Source organism: Oncorhynchus clarkii, chromosome 2 (assembly GCF_045791955.1).
Source record: "Oncorhynchus clarkii lewisi isolate Uvic-CL-2024 chromosome 2, UVic_Ocla_1.0, whole genome shotgun sequence".
In the NCBI taxonomy this organism is placed as follows: domain Eukaryota; kingdom Metazoa; phylum Chordata; class Actinopteri; order Salmoniformes; family Salmonidae; genus Oncorhynchus; species Oncorhynchus clarkii.
In genome coordinates, this window is record NC_092148.1 from 63,251,657 (window position 1) to 63,271,750 (window position 20,094).

At 43.1% G+C, this 20,094-nt stretch overlaps 2 protein-coding genes across 2 annotated transcripts in view; one reads left to right on the forward strand and one right to left on the reverse strand.

The window, feature by feature from the left end:
* Window positions 1–2,662: 2,662 nt before the first annotated feature.
* LOC139381976 (solute carrier family 38 member 8a) lies at window positions 2,663–12,678 on the forward strand. The gene is made up of 10 exons (XM_071125874.1): window positions 2,663–2,979; window positions 8,462–8,660; window positions 8,913–9,069; window positions 9,216–9,320; window positions 10,363–10,420; window positions 11,152–11,266; window positions 11,544–11,691; window positions 11,837–12,036; window positions 12,142–12,193; window positions 12,311–12,678. The coding sequence occupies exons 1-10, from the start codon at window positions 2,791–2,793 to the stop codon at window positions 12,411–12,413; spliced, it is 1,326 nt and encodes a 441-aa protein (XP_070981975.1). The 5' UTR covers window positions 2,663–2,790; the 3' UTR covers window positions 12,414–12,678.
* Window positions 12,679–12,918: 240 nt separating this feature from the next.
* The window catches only part of LOC139381983 (N-terminal EF-hand calcium-binding protein 2-like), a 139,877-nt gene continuing 132,701 nt past the window's right edge, over window positions 12,919–20,094 (reverse strand). The window contains exons 10-13 of the mRNA XM_071125881.1: window positions 19,961–20,073; window positions 16,700–16,777; window positions 15,541–15,632; window positions 12,919–15,157 (exon numbers count right to left, since the gene is read on the reverse strand). Coding sequence (XP_070981982.1) covers window positions 15,129–15,157; window positions 15,541–15,632; window positions 16,700–16,777; window positions 19,961–20,073 — 312 coding nt within the window. The 3' untranslated portion in view covers window positions 12,919–15,128. The remainder of the gene's footprint in view (window positions 15,158–15,540; window positions 15,633–16,699; window positions 16,778–19,960; window positions 20,074–20,094) is intronic.

Consider the following 20,094-nt stretch of genomic DNA (forward strand, 5'->3'; position numbering starts at 1 on the left):
GCAACGTGGCGTTGGTGGATGGAGCGAGACATGATGTCCCAGATGTGCTCAATTGGATTCCGGTCTGGGGAACGGGCGGGCCAGTCCATAGCATCAATGCCTTCCTCTTGCAGGAACTGGTGACACACTCCAGCCACATGAGGTCTAGCATTGTCTTGCATTAGGAGGAACCCAGGGCCAACCGCACCAACATATGGTCTCACAAGGGGTCTGAGGATCTCATCTCGGTACCTAATAGCAGTCAGGCTACCTCTAGCGAGCACATGGAGGGCTGTGCGGCCCCCCAAAGAAATGCCACCCCACCGCCAAACCAGTCATGCTGGAGGGTGTTGCAGGCAGCAGAATGTTCTCCACGGCGTCTCCAGACTCTGTCACGTCTGTCACATGTGCTCAGTGTGAACCTGCTTTCATCTGTGAAGAGCACAGGGCGCCAGTGGCAAATTTGCCAATCTTGGTGTTCTCTGGCAAATGCCAAACGTCCTGCGTTTGTTGGGCTGTAAGCACAACCCCCACCTGTGGACGTCGGGCCCTCATACCACCCTCATGGAGTCTGTTTCTGACCGTTTGAGCAGACACATGCACATTTGTGGCCTGCTGGAGGTCATTTTGCAGGGCTCTAGCAGTGCTCCTCCTGCTCCTCCTTGCACAACGGCGGAGGTAGCGGTCCTGCTGCTGGGTTGTTGCCCTCCTACTGCCTCCTCCACGTCTCCTGATGTACTGGCCTGTCTCCTGGTAGCGCCTCCATGCTCTGGACACTACGCTGACAGACACAGCAAACCTTCTCGCCACAGCTCGCCATGTGTCATCCTGGATGAGCTGCACTACCTGAGCCACTTGTGTGGGTTGTAGACTCCGTCTCATGCTACCACTAGAGTGAAAGCACCGCCAGCATTCAAAAGTGACCAAAACATCAGCCAGGAAGCATAGGAACTGAGAAGTGGTCTGTGGTCACCACCTGCAGAACCACTCCTTTATTGGTGGTGTCTTGCTAATTGCCTATAATTTCTACCTGTTGTCTATTCCATTTGCACAACAGCATGTGAAATTTATTGTCAATCAGTGTTGCTTCCTAAGTGGACAGTTTGATTTCACAGAAGTGTGATTGACTTGGAGTTACATTGTGTTGTTTAAGTGTTCCCTTTATTTTTTTGAGCAGTGTACATCCAGTGTGTTTTCAGATTTGTCAAATTAACAAATTGTCCTTTGTTGATTTTATATAACATTCCAACCTTGTTTAGCATGATCTATTCAATTATGGCATAATTCTACTATTTGTATTCATTTTCCTCACTGTCAATTACATACTTTTATTTTGAAGGCTAACCGCAAAGTCCACTATTGTGGCTAATCCTTATTGTGGCTAGCTTCACATAGATGGGTCTGACCAAATGAGGGTGATTTTAGATGATGACACCTCGCAATATAGCTAGCTAACTATATCTACTGAAACGGATGTCGTTTTGCTATGTTTCTGGGGAAGAACATTGTTTGCATCCATGAGCTAGCTAGCTTTTTTTTAATGACCAGCACTGGAGGTGAGGGGTCAGAGAATTAAGAGGCAAAGGCCTGAGGCTACAGCCCACTAACAAATGACCAGCCAGGCCACCACACACACCTGCAGTACACTCCCCTCCCCCACCTACTTACACACATTCAAGGAAGATCTAAGTCTGTGTTCACTTATGGGCTAATTCCTAATTAGGAAATGTATGCCTTTCCTACACACTTCTCAATAGTTGGTATTCAGACTTATCTTTTGCGTGGCTCCCTTGCACGCACTGAATACATTTAATTCAACTGCTGAAAACCCTCCCACATGCTGGCCAACATATTTTCTCATGGAGTTTTCATTCAATAGGGGTTTCAGCACAGGAGTTTGAGGAACCTTAACTGGGAAGGATTGGCTTATAGTAATGGCTGGAACTGACTATTTGGAATTGTAATCAAACTTATCAAACACATGGTTTCCATGTCTTTGATACCATTTCATTTATTCCATTCCAGCCATTGTTATGAGTTGTCCTCCCTTCTGCAGCTTCCTGGGGTTTTCAGCACATTTAAATTAAGCCATCCCTTTAAATACAGTGGACCTTTAATTTAGAATTTTGTCAACAGAAAGTAATGGAGAAATCTGACCTTTCCATAGCAGGTAGCTTTGGCCGGGCAGCTTCATCTTGTTGCAGGTTGAGGGACTAACTTACTTCCACTAGCTACTACTAGCTAGCATGACTATAGCCAGTAACCAGGTAGGGCTAGCTAGTCAGCTGAAATTTGTTGAGTTTGTTCTATTGGCATGCTAACTTCATAATAAGTTCTGCATCTTAGCTAATATGATTTTTTATCTTCCTGGCACACACAGGCTAAGACTTTCTTTGTGCTGCCAACCTTGGCTCTAACCACACCCCATAAGGCTCATGAATATTCTGAGGGGGAGTGTACTTCCAGGTATGGACAAAATGAAAAACTAAAATCCCCAAATGTCAAATGTTATTTGTTTTAAGTTATTCCATGTCCAACTTTGAAACAATCAATGAGAGAAATTAGAGAACAAGTTGAGTTACAATTTTCGTTTATCAAATTCAGAAACTAAAAACTAGCCGTTTTCTGTTTTCCACTCTCCTTTTTGACTAGGATATCAAAACAAGAAAAGTACACGGACCTTCCCAACCCAATCCTTGCCCCAGCCTCCTTTTTAGTGCACCTTTATTTATTGAGCAGATTCCTGTGAACACATTGCCTGGCACGAGTCGCAGAGGTTTTTCGGAGAGTTTGGAGCAAGTCTGACAAAGCATGGAAGAGTTGGCGAGGGAAAGCATCAGCTTGCTGGCCAAGCCCACACTCGATACAGATGGCCCAAGACTCGGATCTTTGGGAGCAATTTTCATCATGCTCAAATCTGCGCTTGGTGCGGGACTTCTCAACTTCCCATGGGCTTTCGAGAAAGCCGGTGGAATTCGCTCCGCGGTCGCAGTGGAGATGGTAAGTAACTTTACTGACCCCAGTAACACAATTTACATTATTTGATGCATTCCTGTTATTAAACGTCATTTTAACCACCTCCTAATTTAACACGTAATTTAAACAAATGTAAACGATATATATAGACCTACTCCAAACCTATTGATTTAGTATTGTCATTTACTGTGTAGAACGAACCATCTAGAATTGGTTGGTGATTCGTTTTGGGAATCAAATCAAGTCAAATTGTATTCGTCACGTGCTTTGTGGACAAATGGTGTGGACGAACAGTGAAATGCCTAGTCTACTTCTTAGCTTTCCCAACAATGCAGAGAGAAATAAAATATAGAAATCATAGAAAAGTAAAACACCTGATATCAAGGAGTAATGATAACTTGGCTATATGCAAGGGGTACCAGCAATGTTCCCTTGTTTTTTTTGGCATTGAGCAAACTTCAGGTTGTGAAGATTCGGTGCAACTTCCAGCACACGTTTACTGTGAATACTGTGGATATACCCCCATTAATTTACTGTTTTAACAGTGTCCAATTAGGCTACTGTGAGAATTAGATTTATAATGTAGGCCTACCATAAAAAACGGTGGAGAAAATGCATCACAACATTTTAACATGGAAATAGGTTATATCATTCAGCCTACAGTAGCAGCCAATATGTGGTGTTCAATGTAGGCCTACATTCCACAAGACTTTTGAAAAAAAACATGCTGGGCTTGACATTATCCTGTTTATCAACTTGTCCTTCAGATAAGAAGGTGACTGAACATTTTATTGTGTTGTTTGATGCAAGAAACCACTTTACAAGATACCATTTATTATTATTCCCATACCATTATTACAGAGAATCAGACAAAATATGCTACCCTCTGCCTATTGACTACTTAGCTTATTCAAGCCTGTTTTAAAATACAACACTGCCCCTTTAAGACATTAAAAAAGCTCTTTACTTGACTGCTTTTTAAGGATGTATAGACATGTACAGGTTTGTGCTCTTGTAGGAAGAAATCACTCCCTCATTGCTGATTATACATAAGCTATAACTGGGCTAATGACTCACTAACTAGCAAAGAATATGAACAAATGTGCACACGTGGCTACATGCAGCTCTCGCTTTGATCTCAAAAGCAACCGCTCATGCTGTAAAACAGTCCAGTTCAAAGTGAATGGTACATATCCATATATGGCAATGGTCTATTTGCATATAGGCCTACTTCAGGTTATGCCGCACCAGTCTGTGTAGAGCACATATGTCAGAGTCAAGGCCCGCGGGCCACATCCGGCCCGCAAGAAGGTTTTTTACGGCCCCTGGGATGATCTTGATTTATTATTAGAACCGGCCCGCAGCAAGCCGGCAGCCCGCAGATCTTTTACACGCACCAATACTACATTTCCCACAATGCAAAGGTGACGCACCGAGCAGTAGGCTGCTTCATTTCAATATTTATTGGCACAGCAGTCGTCAGCATCACAGTAAAATTAACTTTCAGATACCCATCAAAAATGGCAAAACGGAAGGTGGATACTGAGAACCGGGGGTTTCAAACAAGGTGGGAGTCGGAGTATATGTTCACGAAGGTAGCTGGAAAACCTGTGTGTCTTCTGTGTGGAGAAAGTGTGGCGGTACTGAAAGAGTATAATCTGAGACGACATTATGAAACGAAACACGCGGACACACACGCGGACGCAACTGTCAAGGCCAGTTTTATTTTGGCAGAAGAGATCGCTAAATCAGCCCGGCCATTTACGGAGGGGGATTTCATCAAAAACTGCATGATTAAAGTTTGTGACGAAGTTTGCCCAGAAAAAAGGCAACTCTTTTTAAATGTGAGTCTGAGCAGAAACACCATTGCCGAGAGAGTAGACCAGTTGTCCATCAATCTAAAAGAGCAGCTTGTGAAAAAGGGAAAAGATTTTATTGCATATTCCTTGGCTGTGGATGAGAGCACCGACATTTCTGACATTGCCCAGTTGTCAATTTTCATCCGCGGAGTGGACTCCAACCTAAGCGTGACAGAGGAGTTTTTGGCTTTACGTCCTATGCATGGCACAACTACGGGGCATGATTTGTATGAAGAGGTGTCAAGATGTGTAAATGAGATGGAGCTGCCTTGGGAAAAACTCGTGGGTTTGACAACCGACGGAGCACCTGCGATGTGTGGACACAGGAGCGGACTGGTGGCGAAGATACGGGAAAAGATGCAAGAGGAAAACGCGACAGGTGAGCTGACAGCTTATCATTGTATCATACACCAGGAAGCGTTGTGCGGTAAAGCCTTGAAAATGGAGCATGTAATGAGCATCATCACGCGCACAGTTAACTTTATCAGAGCCAAAGGTTTGAATCACCGCCAGTTCAAGGCATTTCTGACGGAGTTAGAAACGGAGCATGGTGATTTGCCTTATCACACAGAGGTGCGATGGCTAAGCCAGGGAAAGGTGCTTCAAAGATGTTTCGAGCTTCGTGAAGAGATTTGTCTGTTCTTGGACAGCAAAGGGAAAGACACAACACAACTCCGAGACGAAATGTTTCTGTGTGAAATGGCTTTTCTGTGTGACATTACGAGTCATCTGAATGCAATAAACTTGCAGCTGCAGGGTCGGGATCGTGTCATCTCTGATATGTACAGTACAGTGAAGGCATTTAAAACCAAACTGACTCTGTGGGAGACGCAGATGCGGAAAGAAAATTTGAGCCACTTTCCCAGCTGCCAGACCATGAAAGAGAAGCTCTCTACCAGTGCGTTCCAGAGCACACAGTTGGCTGATAAAATAGGTATGCTTGCCGCTGACTTTCGACGCCGATTTGCTGACTTTGAAGCACAAAAAAGCAGGTTGGAACTGCTCGGTAACCCATTTGCTGTTGACGTGGAAAGCTCACCACCAAACCTCCAAATGGAGTTGATTGACCTCCAATGCAATGATGCACTGAGGGCAAAATATGCGGCAGTGGGTGCTGCGGAGTTCGCCCGTTTCCTCCCCGGCACAATGCCCCAGCTGCGCATCCAGGCTGCTCAAACGTTGTCTATGTTTGGCAGCACATACCTGTGTGAACAACTGTTTTCTTTGATGAACCTGAACAAAACATCACACAGAAGTCGACTTACTGCTGAACACCTCCACTCAATTCTGAGGATTTCTTCAGCTCAGAGCCTTACCCCGAACATTGATGAACTTGTGGAAAAGATGGGACACCACCAAGTATCACCCTCAACCTCAAACAAGTGAACATTACTGTGCAATCACATATTTAGAGTTTTTACTCAGTTCAAGTTTAAAAGTTAAAATTTAATATTTGTTTTCACTGCATGTTACTTCTCCTTAAACAAAGTGTTGTTTTTGATTAATAGATTTTTGCACTTTATTTTTTTGTATTTCAATCCAATTATATTTTAAAAATATTTCAGTTGAGTGGATGATAGAAAATTGCTATTATTGTTTTTTCTTTGAAGTAAATTTAGCCCACTTTTGCTAAAATAGAAAATATAGTCTACTGATGGTGCCTTGAATACCGGTTTCTTTCATTTAATGTTCATGTTATGGGGATATTTATATAAAGGAAATTTGTCTTTTGTGTCTGTTGAAAATTAAAGATTACTGACAGAGCCATAAGAAAATATTGCTTTATTTATCTGATCATATTGTAATATATTTGTTAGGTTTTCAGTAGGTTCAATTAGGTTCACTAGACTATATGCGTCATTTAAAAATTTTTCAATGAACATTCGAACAGTCCGGCCCTCGTCTTGTAGCTGATTTTTTTATTTGGCCCTCCGTCCATTTGACTTTGACACCCCTGGTGTAGAGTATGGGCCTGAGTCATGCCTGTCAATGCAAAATAATCCTATTCCGATGGGCTCTGCCTACAACAAAATCTCTTGCATAGTTTTGCATACTAAGTCTTGCATAGTTTGTTTTGTTTCAGTATGTTGCATTGAAAGTGGCTAATATTGCATTGATTTGATCACAATTTCAACAGTAAAGGGAAACGTTGATAGTGTTAACTAACGGGGAAAACTCTAGAAAGTTGAGTGAAGTTCAGTCTTGTGATTCTCTGCACGGGCTACGCCCCCAGACACATGCGTAGCTTAGAGGGAATATTGGGGACCACAACCTAGTCGATGTGCAGGGGTAAAAGGTAATTGAGGTATATATGTACATATAACTAGGAATAAATTGACAGATCGATAGTTAACAGTAGCAGCAGTGTATGTGATGAGTCAAAAAAGTTAGTGAAAAAAGGGTCAACGCAGTCCGGAGAGCTATTTACTTAACTATTATTATTTATTTTTTAACCCCTTTTTCTCCCCAATTTCGAGGTATCCAATTGTTAGTAGTTACTGTCTTGTCTCATCACTACAACTCCCGTACGGGCTCGGGAGAGACTAAGGTTGAGAGCCATGCGTCCTCCGAAACACACCCCAACCAAGCCGCACTGCTTCTTAACACAGCGCGCATCCAACCCGGAAGCCAGCCGCACCAATGTGTTGGAGGAAACACCGTACACCTAGCGACCTGGTCAGCGTGCACTGCGCCCGGCCCGCCACAGGAGTCGCTAGTGCACGATGAGACAAGGATATCCCTACTGGCCAAACCCTCCCTAACCCGGACGACGCTAGGCCAATTATGCATCGCCCCATGGGCCTCCCAGTTGCGGCCGGCTGCGACAGAGCCTGGGCTCGTCGCCAGATTCTCTGGTGGCAAAGCTAGCACTACGAAGCAGTGCCTTAGACCACTCGGGAGGCTTTTGCTTAACTATTTAACTAACTTTTTAGCAATCTTTTGGCTTGGGGGTAGAAGCTGTTCAGGGTCCTGTTGGTTCCAGACTTGGTGCATTGGTACCACTTGCCGTGCAGAAGCAGAGGGAGTAGTCTACAACTTGGGTAGCTGGAGTCTTTGACAATTTTTAGGGCCTTCCTCGTCAATGTGAATTAAGGGCGTGCTCGGCCCTTCGTTTCCTGTGGTCCACGATCAGCTCCTTTGTCTTGCTGATGTTGAGGTTGTTGTCCTGGCACCACACTGCCAGTTCCCTGCCCTCCTCCCTATAGGCTGTCTCATCATTGTCGGGGATCAGGCCTGCCACCGTAGTGTCCTCGAGGAGGTGTTAACATGCCAAGAGCCGGATAGCTTGCGTAATTGATTAATTTTGGGTAGCCTACATATTCTTAATCAAATAATAGCATCAATGTTGACAATTTCAATTTTTTTCATTTTGTATATAATCAATATAAAGCACCGCAGTCAAGCACATCATTCTCAGCAGTTGTACACACTAAATTCAGCTTTCTATGAAATTCCCTCTGGTTATCCCTTCCCCTCATCCATGTTATCCTTTATTAGCCTGGCTGACATGAATCACGAAGACTTCGAGTTTGGTGTCAGCCAGACCAATCCGTTATAGACCTACTCTCTTATTATTTGCTCAATCTCATCTCTCTTCTCCTACTCAACAACCTCTTGATTGTATCGTCATCTCTCCTCTGCCCCAGGTGTCCCTGGTGTTCCTCATCAGTGGCCTGGTAATCCTGGGCTACTCCTCCTCCATCAGTGGTCAGAACACGTACCAGGCCGTGGTGAAGGATGTGTGTGGGCCTGCCATCGGGCAGCTCTGTGAGGTCGTGTTCGTCTTCAACCTCTTCATGATCTCTGTGGCCTTCCTGGTCATAGTGTCGGACCAGCTGGAGAAACGTGAGTATCTTCATGCTTCTCCCCTCTGCATGACTCCCTAACTAACTCTTACTGGGTTATGTTACCGTTTTCATAATAAAGTAATTCCTTCCTGAACTATTTCTTCTGGAGCCTTTGAAATCATCATATTTTCCTGTCCCCACTTCTCATGTAATGATGATCATTGGAAATAGGTTAATGATATAGATTTTCAACTTCATATACAGTATCTGATACATGTTTCTTTATGTAATTCATGTGTTTGTCTTGCAGTATGCATCTCCCTTTATGAGTTGATCACTGGATTGCCCGAGACAGATATGCCATACCACTGGTACACACACCCACATTTCGCCCTCATCCTCCTGTGTGTCTTCCTCATCCTCCCTCTCTCCATCCCTAAAGAGATCAGTATTCAGAAGTACATCAGGTGGGTGAGTCATTTATGGGCAGTGTACTACAGCATTGCAAAGATTTGAGCCCAGGCTACTTGGTGCAGAACATTGCAACATTTGTGTGGCTGTTACTGCCATATTCAATCTCATGTTTTGCTCAACCCTTTCCCTCTTTTTGAAGTGTTTTAGGTACTCTGGCGGCTACATACCTAACAGTGGCCATCATTGTGAAATATCACACAAGAGAGAGCAGTGATGTGCATATATCCCCCTTGTACACAAGTGGGTGAGTGCTTGTAATCCCAATTCATATTAGTTTGACCTTTGAGCAATTTCTGTCCTTGTTACATAGTCTGAGTGACGTGAACAATATTGATATGATTTTATGATGGCCTTTAGCATAGGCCTATGTGATGGCCTTTAGCATAGGCCTATGTGATGGCCTTTAGCATAGGCCTATGTGATGGCCTTTAGCATAGGCCTATGTGATGGCCTTTAGCATAGGCCTATGTGATGGCCTTTAGCATAGGCCTATGTGATGGCCTTTAGCATAGGCCTATGGGATGGCCTTTAGCATAGGCCTATGGGATGGCCTTTAGCATAGGCCTATGGGATGGCCTTTAGCATAGGCCTATGGGATGGCCTTTAGCATAGGCCTATGGGATGGCCTTTAGCATAGGCCTATGGGATGGCCTTTAGCATAGGCCTATGGGATGGCCTTTAGCATAGGCCTATGGGATGGCCTTTAGCATAGGCCTATGGGATGGCCTTTAGCATAGGCCTATGGGATGGCCTTTAGCATAGGCCTATGTGATGGCCTTTAGCATAGGCCTATGTGATGGCCTTTAGCATAGGCCTATGTGATGGCCTTTAGCATAGGCCTATGGGATGGCCTTTAGCATAGGCCTATGGGATGGCCTTTAGCATAGGCCTATGTGATGGCCTTTAGCATAGGCCTATGTGATGGCCTTCAGCATAGGCCTATGTGATGGCCTTCAGCATAGGCCTATCATAAAATCATATCGATATAGTCTGAAAATGCTGTCAAGTTAAATGTAACCTGTGAAGAAGTCTGTGAGATCAGGATCTAAGATGCCCTTTTAATATTAGGAGCATTTAGTCCTTGTTCCGTTGTTAAAGTTATTTTCATTTTGAGCTACATTTTGACTGTCTGGGAGTGGAGTCTGAGCCCTCAGCCCACACATTGTAATGTGTCGGTGTGATTGACAGAAACTGTAAAAGACTGAAATTGCCTCAGGTCAGATTAGGTCTTGTTGAAAAGGCCCTTTTGAGAGCCACTCTGAAGTGTTCTTGTCGTCTCTCTGTAGAATAAGCTCTTGGGCTTCGATGTTCAGCGTTATCCCGACCATCTGCTTTGGCTTTCAGGTGAGTACGGCTTCAAACATGTTTGGTTTTCAAAGTGGTCACTTGTGAGGTTAGATTTGTTTTCTTTATGAAGCCAATGGTTAAAAGTCTGGCATTTACCCCAAATTCTGGTCAATTGAGGAGCTGTCTATTGAGGAGTGGTCAGTCATCACAGTCCAACAGAGCCTCAGGCTATCTGGCAGAGGAGAGCTGTTTCTCTGTTCAATATTTTAACTTGGGTAAGATTGGAGGAAAATTGGAAAATATTACTCATTTTCAGAGATATTGTTTAATCTTCTGAGTAACCAAGGAAACACAGGGGGATTGTCAGAAATGTAATAAAAGGGAAGTGGGGAGAGAGGCAGACAAAGCCCAGCTCCCTGAGCCCCTGCACCCCCGGGCTGATTGATTACTGAGCTGGTGAAAAAAAGAGGAAGGATGGAAATCCTGAAGGAATGTGGATGGAGGAATGTTGAGTAAAATTTGACCGAGAAAACCTGGAAGAACCTTGCTAGTGTAATGTATATAGTTGAATTGTCAGCTTGTGACAAAGGATCTGACGTTCTATGATTGGGAGCATTAAGAGCTGTGGAGCCCCATGCTATACATAGTCTCAATGTAAGGGCCAGAGCTAACTGGCCACCAGAATGATTCAGAGGACTCAAGCCCGTCACAGGTCTATGTAGTCATGTTTCTCTGAGCTTTGCGTTCTGAGCCAGCCATGTTCTATTCTGTATCATTCTGTGCTCCAGTGTCACGAGGCCTGCATAGCCATCTACAGCAGCATGGAGAACAAAAGCCTGTCCCATTGGGTGTTCATATCTGTGGTGTCCATGTTCTTCTGCCTGGTCATTTACTCCCTAACTGGTGAGACTCATCCCTTCAATACTCCGGCTCATAGCACCAAGTGATTGTAGTGAACACAGTGACTATACTATTGTAGACTCTTAGAAAAAAAGGTTCCAAAGTGGTTCTTTGGCTGTCCCCACAGGAGAACCCTTTTAGGTTTCAGGTAGAACCCTTTAAGGTTTCCTCTGTGGAAAGGGTTCTACATGGAACCTAAAAGGGTTCTCCTATGGGGACAGCTGAAGAACCTTTAAGGTAAAGTTGGTGTTTGAATGTTTCCCCTCTCTTTCTGGTTCAGGTGTTTACGGATACCTGACATTTGGCAAGGATGTTGCAGCAGATATTCTGATGTCATACACAGGGGACGATGTCCTCATGATCATTGCAAGACTGCTCTTTGGGATCTCTATCATCACCATCTTCCCCATCATCCTCCTGCTAGGAAGGTAACAATAATGGGCATTACATAGAAATATCATTCATTGGCCATTTAAATCAGAACATTTTAAGGCGAAATAAAGAACTTGTTAGTAAATTTGTCTGTTAGACACAGTGAGTCTCATTGCAGTGTCTCTAATGTTCTGCAATCAGGTCCGTGATTCAGGACCCACTGCTGAGTTTCCGTCGGCGCTTCCACGTTGTGACCGAGTCGTATGAGAACTGTAGCCGCGTGGGGCTGACTATAGCCTGGATCACCGTCACCCTGCTCATTGCCATGTTCATCCCAGACATCAGCAAGGTTATCAGTATCATTGGGGGAATCAGCGCATTTTTCATTTTCATCTTCCCAGGTGGGAAAATTATCCCCCTTTCACTCCTTCACTCTCTCCCACACAGTTGTATGTGAATCAAACCAGCAGAGATAATGTATGTTTGCTTTATCTGCTTGTGTGCAGGGCTATGTCTAGTATTTGCCATGCAGTCAGAGCAAGTATCTTTCAAAACACGGTGAGTTTAAACCTATCATGGTCACTCATTCAAACCATTCATCCATCCAAATCTTTCTTTTCATTGACACCATGTTCTCCTTTATTTTCTCACTCCCCCTCCCCCATTCCCTCTCAGAGTGGTCCTAACAACATGGGGGATGATCACTCTGATCTGTGGGGCCTTCATCTTTGGACAGAGCACCACCATCGCCATCATACAACTCCTCAAAAAGATCTAACCCTAACTGGTATATGTCTTCATTGTGTGAGAGTTGTTGACTGGGTAGGAATAGGGGAGTTTTCTATTCTTATTCTTCTTACTTTTGTATTATTTCATTTGCACAATGTGTTCTGCTCACTGTCTGATACACTGAAGGAAATCAGAAGTTTACATAGTAGGTTAAAAAAAAGTATTTTCAGCCATAATGAAAGGATGGCCATAGAGTGAACATGACATATGGGGCTGGGGGAGAAAGTGAGTTATTTTGACTTTTTGTTAATGTGTGTGTGGTGTTTGCTTTGATATCTTGAATGAACATAAATGGTGTATTCTCACATAGGTTGCTGTCTCAAGTTACGATTCTGACTTGTGTACAATAAGTTGATGATTTTCATTGTATTGACATGTTTATCAGAAGTAAAATGTTTTATAGGAAATATGCACTGGCATTTGTTTTTCATTAGTCTTCATACTACATGTTGTGTGCATGCTTTCCCAGAAATGTAAAGCAATGAAGCAACAGATTCATGGTTTATTTCCATTTTATTGAGTTTTATCATTCTACATTATCTAGAATTTCAACAGTTTTAAGACTAAATATGGTACTTGCATCCCTGCAATAAGTCTCTACACTCAGAGAGAAAGCCATTTTACTGAAACATACATAAGTATAAGAATTAGCATTTCTCTAAACACTGCCATAAAAGTGAATGTTCATTCTGTATGCCATTTTCTATTCATATATATATTTGTTTTGTCTGTCCTTTTTTATAGGAATACTATAAAAGACAAATAAGAAATCCACAAAACCCAGTGAAAGTAGCATGGCTAAATACTACATTAAATAAGTTACTGGACATTCATTTTAACATGCACTCAAGAGATGGGGGGGAAAAATATTTGGTTGCACAGTTTAGGGAACAGCCAGGAATGTTACAGAAATAGAATTGGCATTTTCTGACTGGCTCTGACCTGTTCATACAGAACCCAACGGAAGCTACAGATAGAAAACCTTTCCAGTAGAATTTCCCCACATAAGTCTATGTCAACAAGGGAGCCATGCTCTTGCTCTGTAATACTGATGCTGAGGCTAATATGAAGCCCAAGGCGTGCTATTTATTAATATCACGGGTGTATTAACACGGAGAAGTCAAGGGTTCTCTCAAAGAAAAGTGCAATGTGGCTTAGCACCAGAGATGGAACTGAACATGTGCGATTTTCATTTCAGTGGTGGTCCTAGTTATGATCAAAGCCAAGTAAATAAAGTTGTCTTTTTACAGTGAACAAGGACAGTCTTAGTTATTACTTACATGTAATTATCTGAGATGATAATCTTATCCTGGGGAGTGAGGGTTTGATATCCCCCAATCGGTTAAGGACAAGCTTGCCACCAGCATGTGCTTACAGGACAAACTAAGAAATTAAATGGAGAAGTGGGTGAAAGATTCCACCCTCTAAAGGTAGATCAAGATGAGTGATTCATACATTATTGTTTATAGATAAAACACTTTTATTGAGAATTTGTAATACACTCATACTTTATATGTAATCGCTATATCTCATTAATTTACATTGTGCTTTTCGACTGGGTCTGTTGGATCATGTTGATTTCAGGTTGTTGGAGTTGGACAAACTGGTCATGCTCCTAGATGTGCACAAGAGGTTCTTCAACTGGGTTGGTGGGTGAACATTCTTTCTGATATATTTTCTGTTACTATCATTTGCTTGATATGTTAAACATCTCCTTTTTGCTCAATTGCAATGAACATTGTGATTGTAATATATGGCTGTGCGTTAGAGGTTTAAAATCAAATTACTCTGCGTTTGGGAAGGCCATGGCTGCGGATCTGACTTTTCCCAGATCTTTATTCCCTCGACTAAAGGTCCTAAAGATTCTGTGCATGTGTGGATCATGTCCTGCTCATGTGTTTATTCTCTACTTTATGCACAGTCTCTGTAGGCTATGGTATAGGTAACACCATCTGCTCTAAAATTTGCTCACTGTACATCGTTCAAAACAACACTATAACTCAAAATCTAAATGCACATCCCCATGAAACTGATTGCGATCAAATGGTTGGTATGCAGATGCTGCATGGACTTGACAAATTATCATCAGTGAGAAATGTGAAGGTAAGGAGCCCACAAAAACCACAAGTTTCGCTGCTTTTGTTGTAACCGCTTCTTCTGAAGAATTTTGCACTTTACCACTAAAGACGTCAATACAAATATAATTATAATAGAATATGTTTTCATATAATTTTACTAGACTTTAACAGCTAATATATCCATTGCTGATTCATACAAGTACTCTTTAACAAAACGGAAAAAAACTAACCTTCACAGCTTGATAGAGATGAATGTTGAGGGCTCTATTACTCTGTCATTAGCAGCAGCAGCAGGTTCATGTCTTTTAGTCAAAATTGATGACATGCACTAGAGCCTCAAAAGCAGGTTAACTGTTCACCTCATTTCTACAATGACTTGAGGGTGAACGATACAATGAACAAATGCATTGGATGGCGGTAATCTCGCTTTAATGCACTGTTTAATATTCACTGCAATTGATGCCTTCCATTTTGTCTCAATATCAAACAGACACTGTGTAAACATGTACTTACAAAAGAGAGAAAGAGGGATTGTGGGGGTGAGAGTGAGGTAAAGGGGGTATGTGGGGTATGTGGGAGCTAAGGATGGGGGTGTTGTGGACTTAGGCGATGCGTCCCCACCCCCATCAGTCTCTGCTCAGGCTGCACCAGGCCGCTGCAGGGAGAGAGAGCGAGGGAGTTCAGTTAGACAAGCAGCTCAGGAATAGATAAATAATTTACAACACTTTCACACTCAGGTCTAGTGTTTCTCTGCTCAATGTGATAAAACGATGATACACTGCATAATATAATTCAAATTGAATGTCATATATTTTCAGGTTTGCCTGAGGTAAGTCTATGACATGCATTTATACCAATAACAATAAGTAAATATAATAAATATCAGGGTATGTGTTTTCCCAGACTGCTCTACTTCAAACAGTTCTCTCCACCAGTAGGTTCCATCGCTATCAGGGCTCCCCATCCCAGATATACGTCACTATGCCAGCATTACGCAGGGGATTGTGCTCTATGCCAGCTCTCTCTCAGGAGACTAACCTGGCACAGCAACAGTGGACACAGCCTCAGGCTGGCACAGAGTGTCAACTTTAACATGTTGAAAGGCCTTGAAGGATGCAGCCTGGAGGTGCCTGAGGACAGAGGTGGGGGGCATAAGATCACATATAAACACAGACTCACACACCCATGCATGCAGATACACACACGCTCACTCCTTCAGTTCTCCTACGCCCCATAGATGATAGAGAACTTGAAAGATAGAGGCTCGTTACAGCCTCGGCACATCCCCCAAAAAATAATAAGTAATTATACTTATTGTATGTCAGCTTTATTCAGTGGCTATAGCTGTAGATAGGTTCCAGCCGCGAGCTCTGTACCTCTGGAGTCTGCTTAACCAAAGTCTGATTCCAGATGTTAGCTTTGTATGAACATTTAAACAAAAACACTAAGCAATGACGGCTCTTCTGTAATCATCTACCCAATTGTGTAAAAAAAAATACACATATCTCATATGAGAACTGTGCTTACAAAATAGTAGACACCAACATGTCAAATTATTGTGCATAGTCCCCCCGGGTGGCGCAGTGGTTAAGGGCGCTGTACTGCAGCGCCAGCTGTGCCACCAGAGACTCTGGGTTCGCGCCCAGGCTCTGTCGTAACCGGCTGCGACCGGGAGGTCTGTGGGGCAACGCACAATTGGCCCAGCGTCATCCGGGTTAGGGAGGGCTTGGCCGGATATCCTTGACTCATCGCGCACCAGCGACTCCTGTGGCGGGCCGGGCGCAGTGTGTGCTAACCAAGGTTGCTAGGTGCACGGTGTTTCCTCCGACACATTGGTGCGGCTGGCTTCCGGGTTGGATGCGCGCTGTGTTAAGAAGCAGTACGGCTTGGTTGGGTTGTGTATCGGAGGATGCATGACTTTCAACCTTCGTCTCTCCTGAGCCTGTACGGGAGTTGTAGCGATGAGACAAGATAGTAGCTACTAAACAATTGGATACCACGAAATTGGGGAGAAAAATTGGTAAAATTCAACAACCAAAAAAAAGAAAATTATTGTGCATTATTGATTCCATATTTTCTGGAAATTGTACCTATGGGGATTATAAGAAGACCAAGGGGTGAAGGGTCAGGAGATGTGGGGGAGGGAGGGATGACTCCATGGGTGAGATGTCAAATGAGACACAATTCTAGAACTTACTTTTTCCACTCCTCCTCTCCATCCCAGAACTCATACACCACGAAGGAGAGCCCATCTGGCAGCCGCACTGCAGTCACACTGAGGAAGAAAGGAATACGAAAAGAGAGAGAGAGTAAGACACTGGCAAGTCAATAATGGGCAGATGACATTGGAGAACTATAAAATACTTTAATAAAAACAGTGAATTGCCAATAAGCTTACGCAGACAGATGTCAGAGAGGGATGTGTGGTAGTTGAGCACAGAAACACTTTCACGCCACATAAACCATAATAATAGACACCCATAGTCAACCATTATAGTAGAAGCCCAAAGTTACTTGACTTCAGCTCCACTCACTCCCACGCATAAATCCTCCACTGGAGGGCAGTAGTGGTTCAGACGGCTGACCTGTGTCTCAGGGGTTTAGTAGAGTAGAAGAGTTCTACTGTATGAGCTGGGTTTTCTGTTTCCTTCCATCACAGTGGAGCTCGCAACTGGAGAGACTCCTGACACATCTTATTGACCTGCTGAATGCTTCTATTACAGCTGACAGCTCTCTGTCTGAGGTTACATCTAGATCAGACCACTGCGTTGTTTTATTTGACGGGCCGCTGCTGTGCGAGGCTCCACATTCACATTCTTCAACCAAAAAAAAAACCCATGTCCAAGTCAATGTGTGTCCATCTAAAAGAAAGATGCGCACAAGGGGAGGGTGTTTGAGTGTGTGTCTGTGCATCCACACCTGTGCTTCCTTCCCATAACTTTGTCAATGTTTGTGTGTTTGTCTGTGGGTTGTTTGTGTGTATGTGTAAATTCAAGGACTTAAAAAGGAGGACATATTCTTATGCCATCATTTGCAGGATGTATTAGTACCATGTAGAAGCACTTATAGGAACCAATAGTAGAGACATGAGGGAGGAAAATACAGTTTCAGACTTAAATAGTGGTAATGTGAGAATGAGAGAGAGAAAGAAAACAGTCTATTCACAGTACAGAGTCAGAGCCCAATTCCTCAGTGATCAATTATTCACCATCCCTAAGTGTATTATGATGAGACTACAAAATGCTGATGACAGTAGCCAGCCTATTTTCTGGACTTGGCTCCAGGGAGTCGCTCTGAAACCGACTGTAGAGGAACTTGTACTTTTGAACTGAGTCTTACACACCCTGGGCATGAGAATCTGCTGCTACATTGATAGGAAAGAAGATACATTTGTGCTACAGGCAGCAGCAGTGCTCTAAAGCATACTGGAGGTTGTGCAGTAGGCTGCCGTACATTACCTCAGCTCAGAGCAAGACCAACTGAGAGGCTCTGTCCAGGTTTCTCTAATCTGCTCAGCCCTATTTTCCATTTCATTGTCCCTTGTCACATGGAGATTCCTCCTGGTTGATGATGGTTGTGGAGAGGCAGAGGACAACAGCGTGTTAAACAGGTTTATCCAGTCTGATTGCCTCTTCAGTCCCCAGCACATCCTTTCTCTGCCAGAGGCTCCCTCAACCATCCATAACCTGTACACACCAGCACTCAGAGGCGCTTTGTCTCTCCCTATCTGCAATGTTGACTTATTTGTCCATTATTTTCTAATATCTAATCATGCTCCCTCTGAGTTTCCTCCCCGAGCCTTCCTGCCATTATACTTTGAGATGAGATTAGTACCTTGCGGAGCATTGTGACAAAATAAGCATTGCAGATGTAGGATCTTAATTTGATCACCCTGTTGCAGGAGTACTTTACTTTTAAAACTTGTAGTGTATTTGAGTTTTGAAAAGGCTTCTGTCAGGGCATCTGTCTCACAATATTAAGCTGTATATTGAAGATTGGTAAAGTACTTGAGCATGGTCAGTAGATAACAGTGGCAATCAGTGCTGTTTATGATGAGGGAGGACCATTTGTTTTTCATGAGCATGACCTTTTTTCTATTACAGCATGTTGGATGACTGTCATGCATATTCCATTCACCCAGTTCAATGTAACATCGATAGGTTTAGGCTACGTCATGACACTACAATTTTCCCTATACCCATCACGAGGTTGCTACAACCTAGCCTAAGAATGAAGTTTACAACGTAAGTGCACACAGGTCGAGAGAAAATGTTGATGATGGACAGTGACACATTCAATATTGCCTTGCACACTCTTGCCTGCATCTAGCTTATCTAGGGTGTAATCATTCATCAGTTGCAAACAAGAGTTTATATTGGACAAATGCACCTTTTCCCTTCGTTTGTGGACTTCAATGAACAACACATCATCTGTTTGTGACCAGGCAACAAAAAAAACTCTAGCCAAACCATGTCATAACCGCTACACACAGCCTACATATTATCTAAAGTAACTTCCTAGTCAACATAGCTAATAGAACTAATGTGTTAGTAAACCCGCTACAATCATGCAGTAACGTTACAGTGTATAGGCAGTAAGCTGCTACACCGGCAATAAATTAATAAATCCAAAAGCTTACCTTGACTTGGAAGAGTTCCAGTGTTGTGTTGGATAGTCACAGCCATCTAGCTAACATAGCATCCCTCTGTTTAAGCTGGGTATTTGAGTAACTATACTAGCCAGCTGCATTTGCTATCTAAGTAAGTGAAACTGAAAGTGAGAAAAAAATTACACTCTCTCTCTCTCTTGCTTCTCCTTTATTTTTGAATAAACTCATTTATTCAACTATTGTCTTTGAGTCAACTACTCACCACATTGTATGCACTGCTGTGCTAGCTAGCTGTGCTTATGCTTTCAGTACTAGATTCATTCTCTGATCCTTTGATTGGGTGGACAACATGTCAGTTCATGCTGCAAGAGCTCTGAAAGGTTGGAGGACGTCCTCCGGAAGTTGTCATAATTACTGTGTAAGTCTATGGAAGGGGGTGAGAACCAAGAGCCTCCTAGGTTTTGTATTGAATTCAATGTACCAAGAGGAGGAAGGAAGCTTGCTGTCCTCTGGCTAAACCATGGTGCTACCCGACAGAGTGCTGTTGAGACTACCTTCATTGCAAAACAGTGTGTTTTAGTCAATTATTTGGTGACGTGAATATATTTAGTATAGTTTAATCTAAAAAGGATAACTTTTTCAATGTTGTACTTAAAAAAAAATGAAATTCACTGAGGAGGTTGGTCCTCCCATTCCTCCCCTGAAGAGCCTCCACTGGTAGATAACCAGTTAGGTTGTGAATACATCAGCCAGGTAGAAAAACACGCACAGTGGACAAATGGTAATGAAAGGTATTGTGTGAGATGGACAATGAAAGATACACAGATAAAGTTAAATAGGTGGACTCACTGGAAGCAGTCTCTTTCAGCAGAGACATTCTTCAGGTACTGCTTCAGGGCCTCACAGAATTCTCCCAGCTGCTTCTGGGATACCGTCATCTCCTGACGAATCAGGTACAGAGACTGGACAGAAAGAAAGAAAGA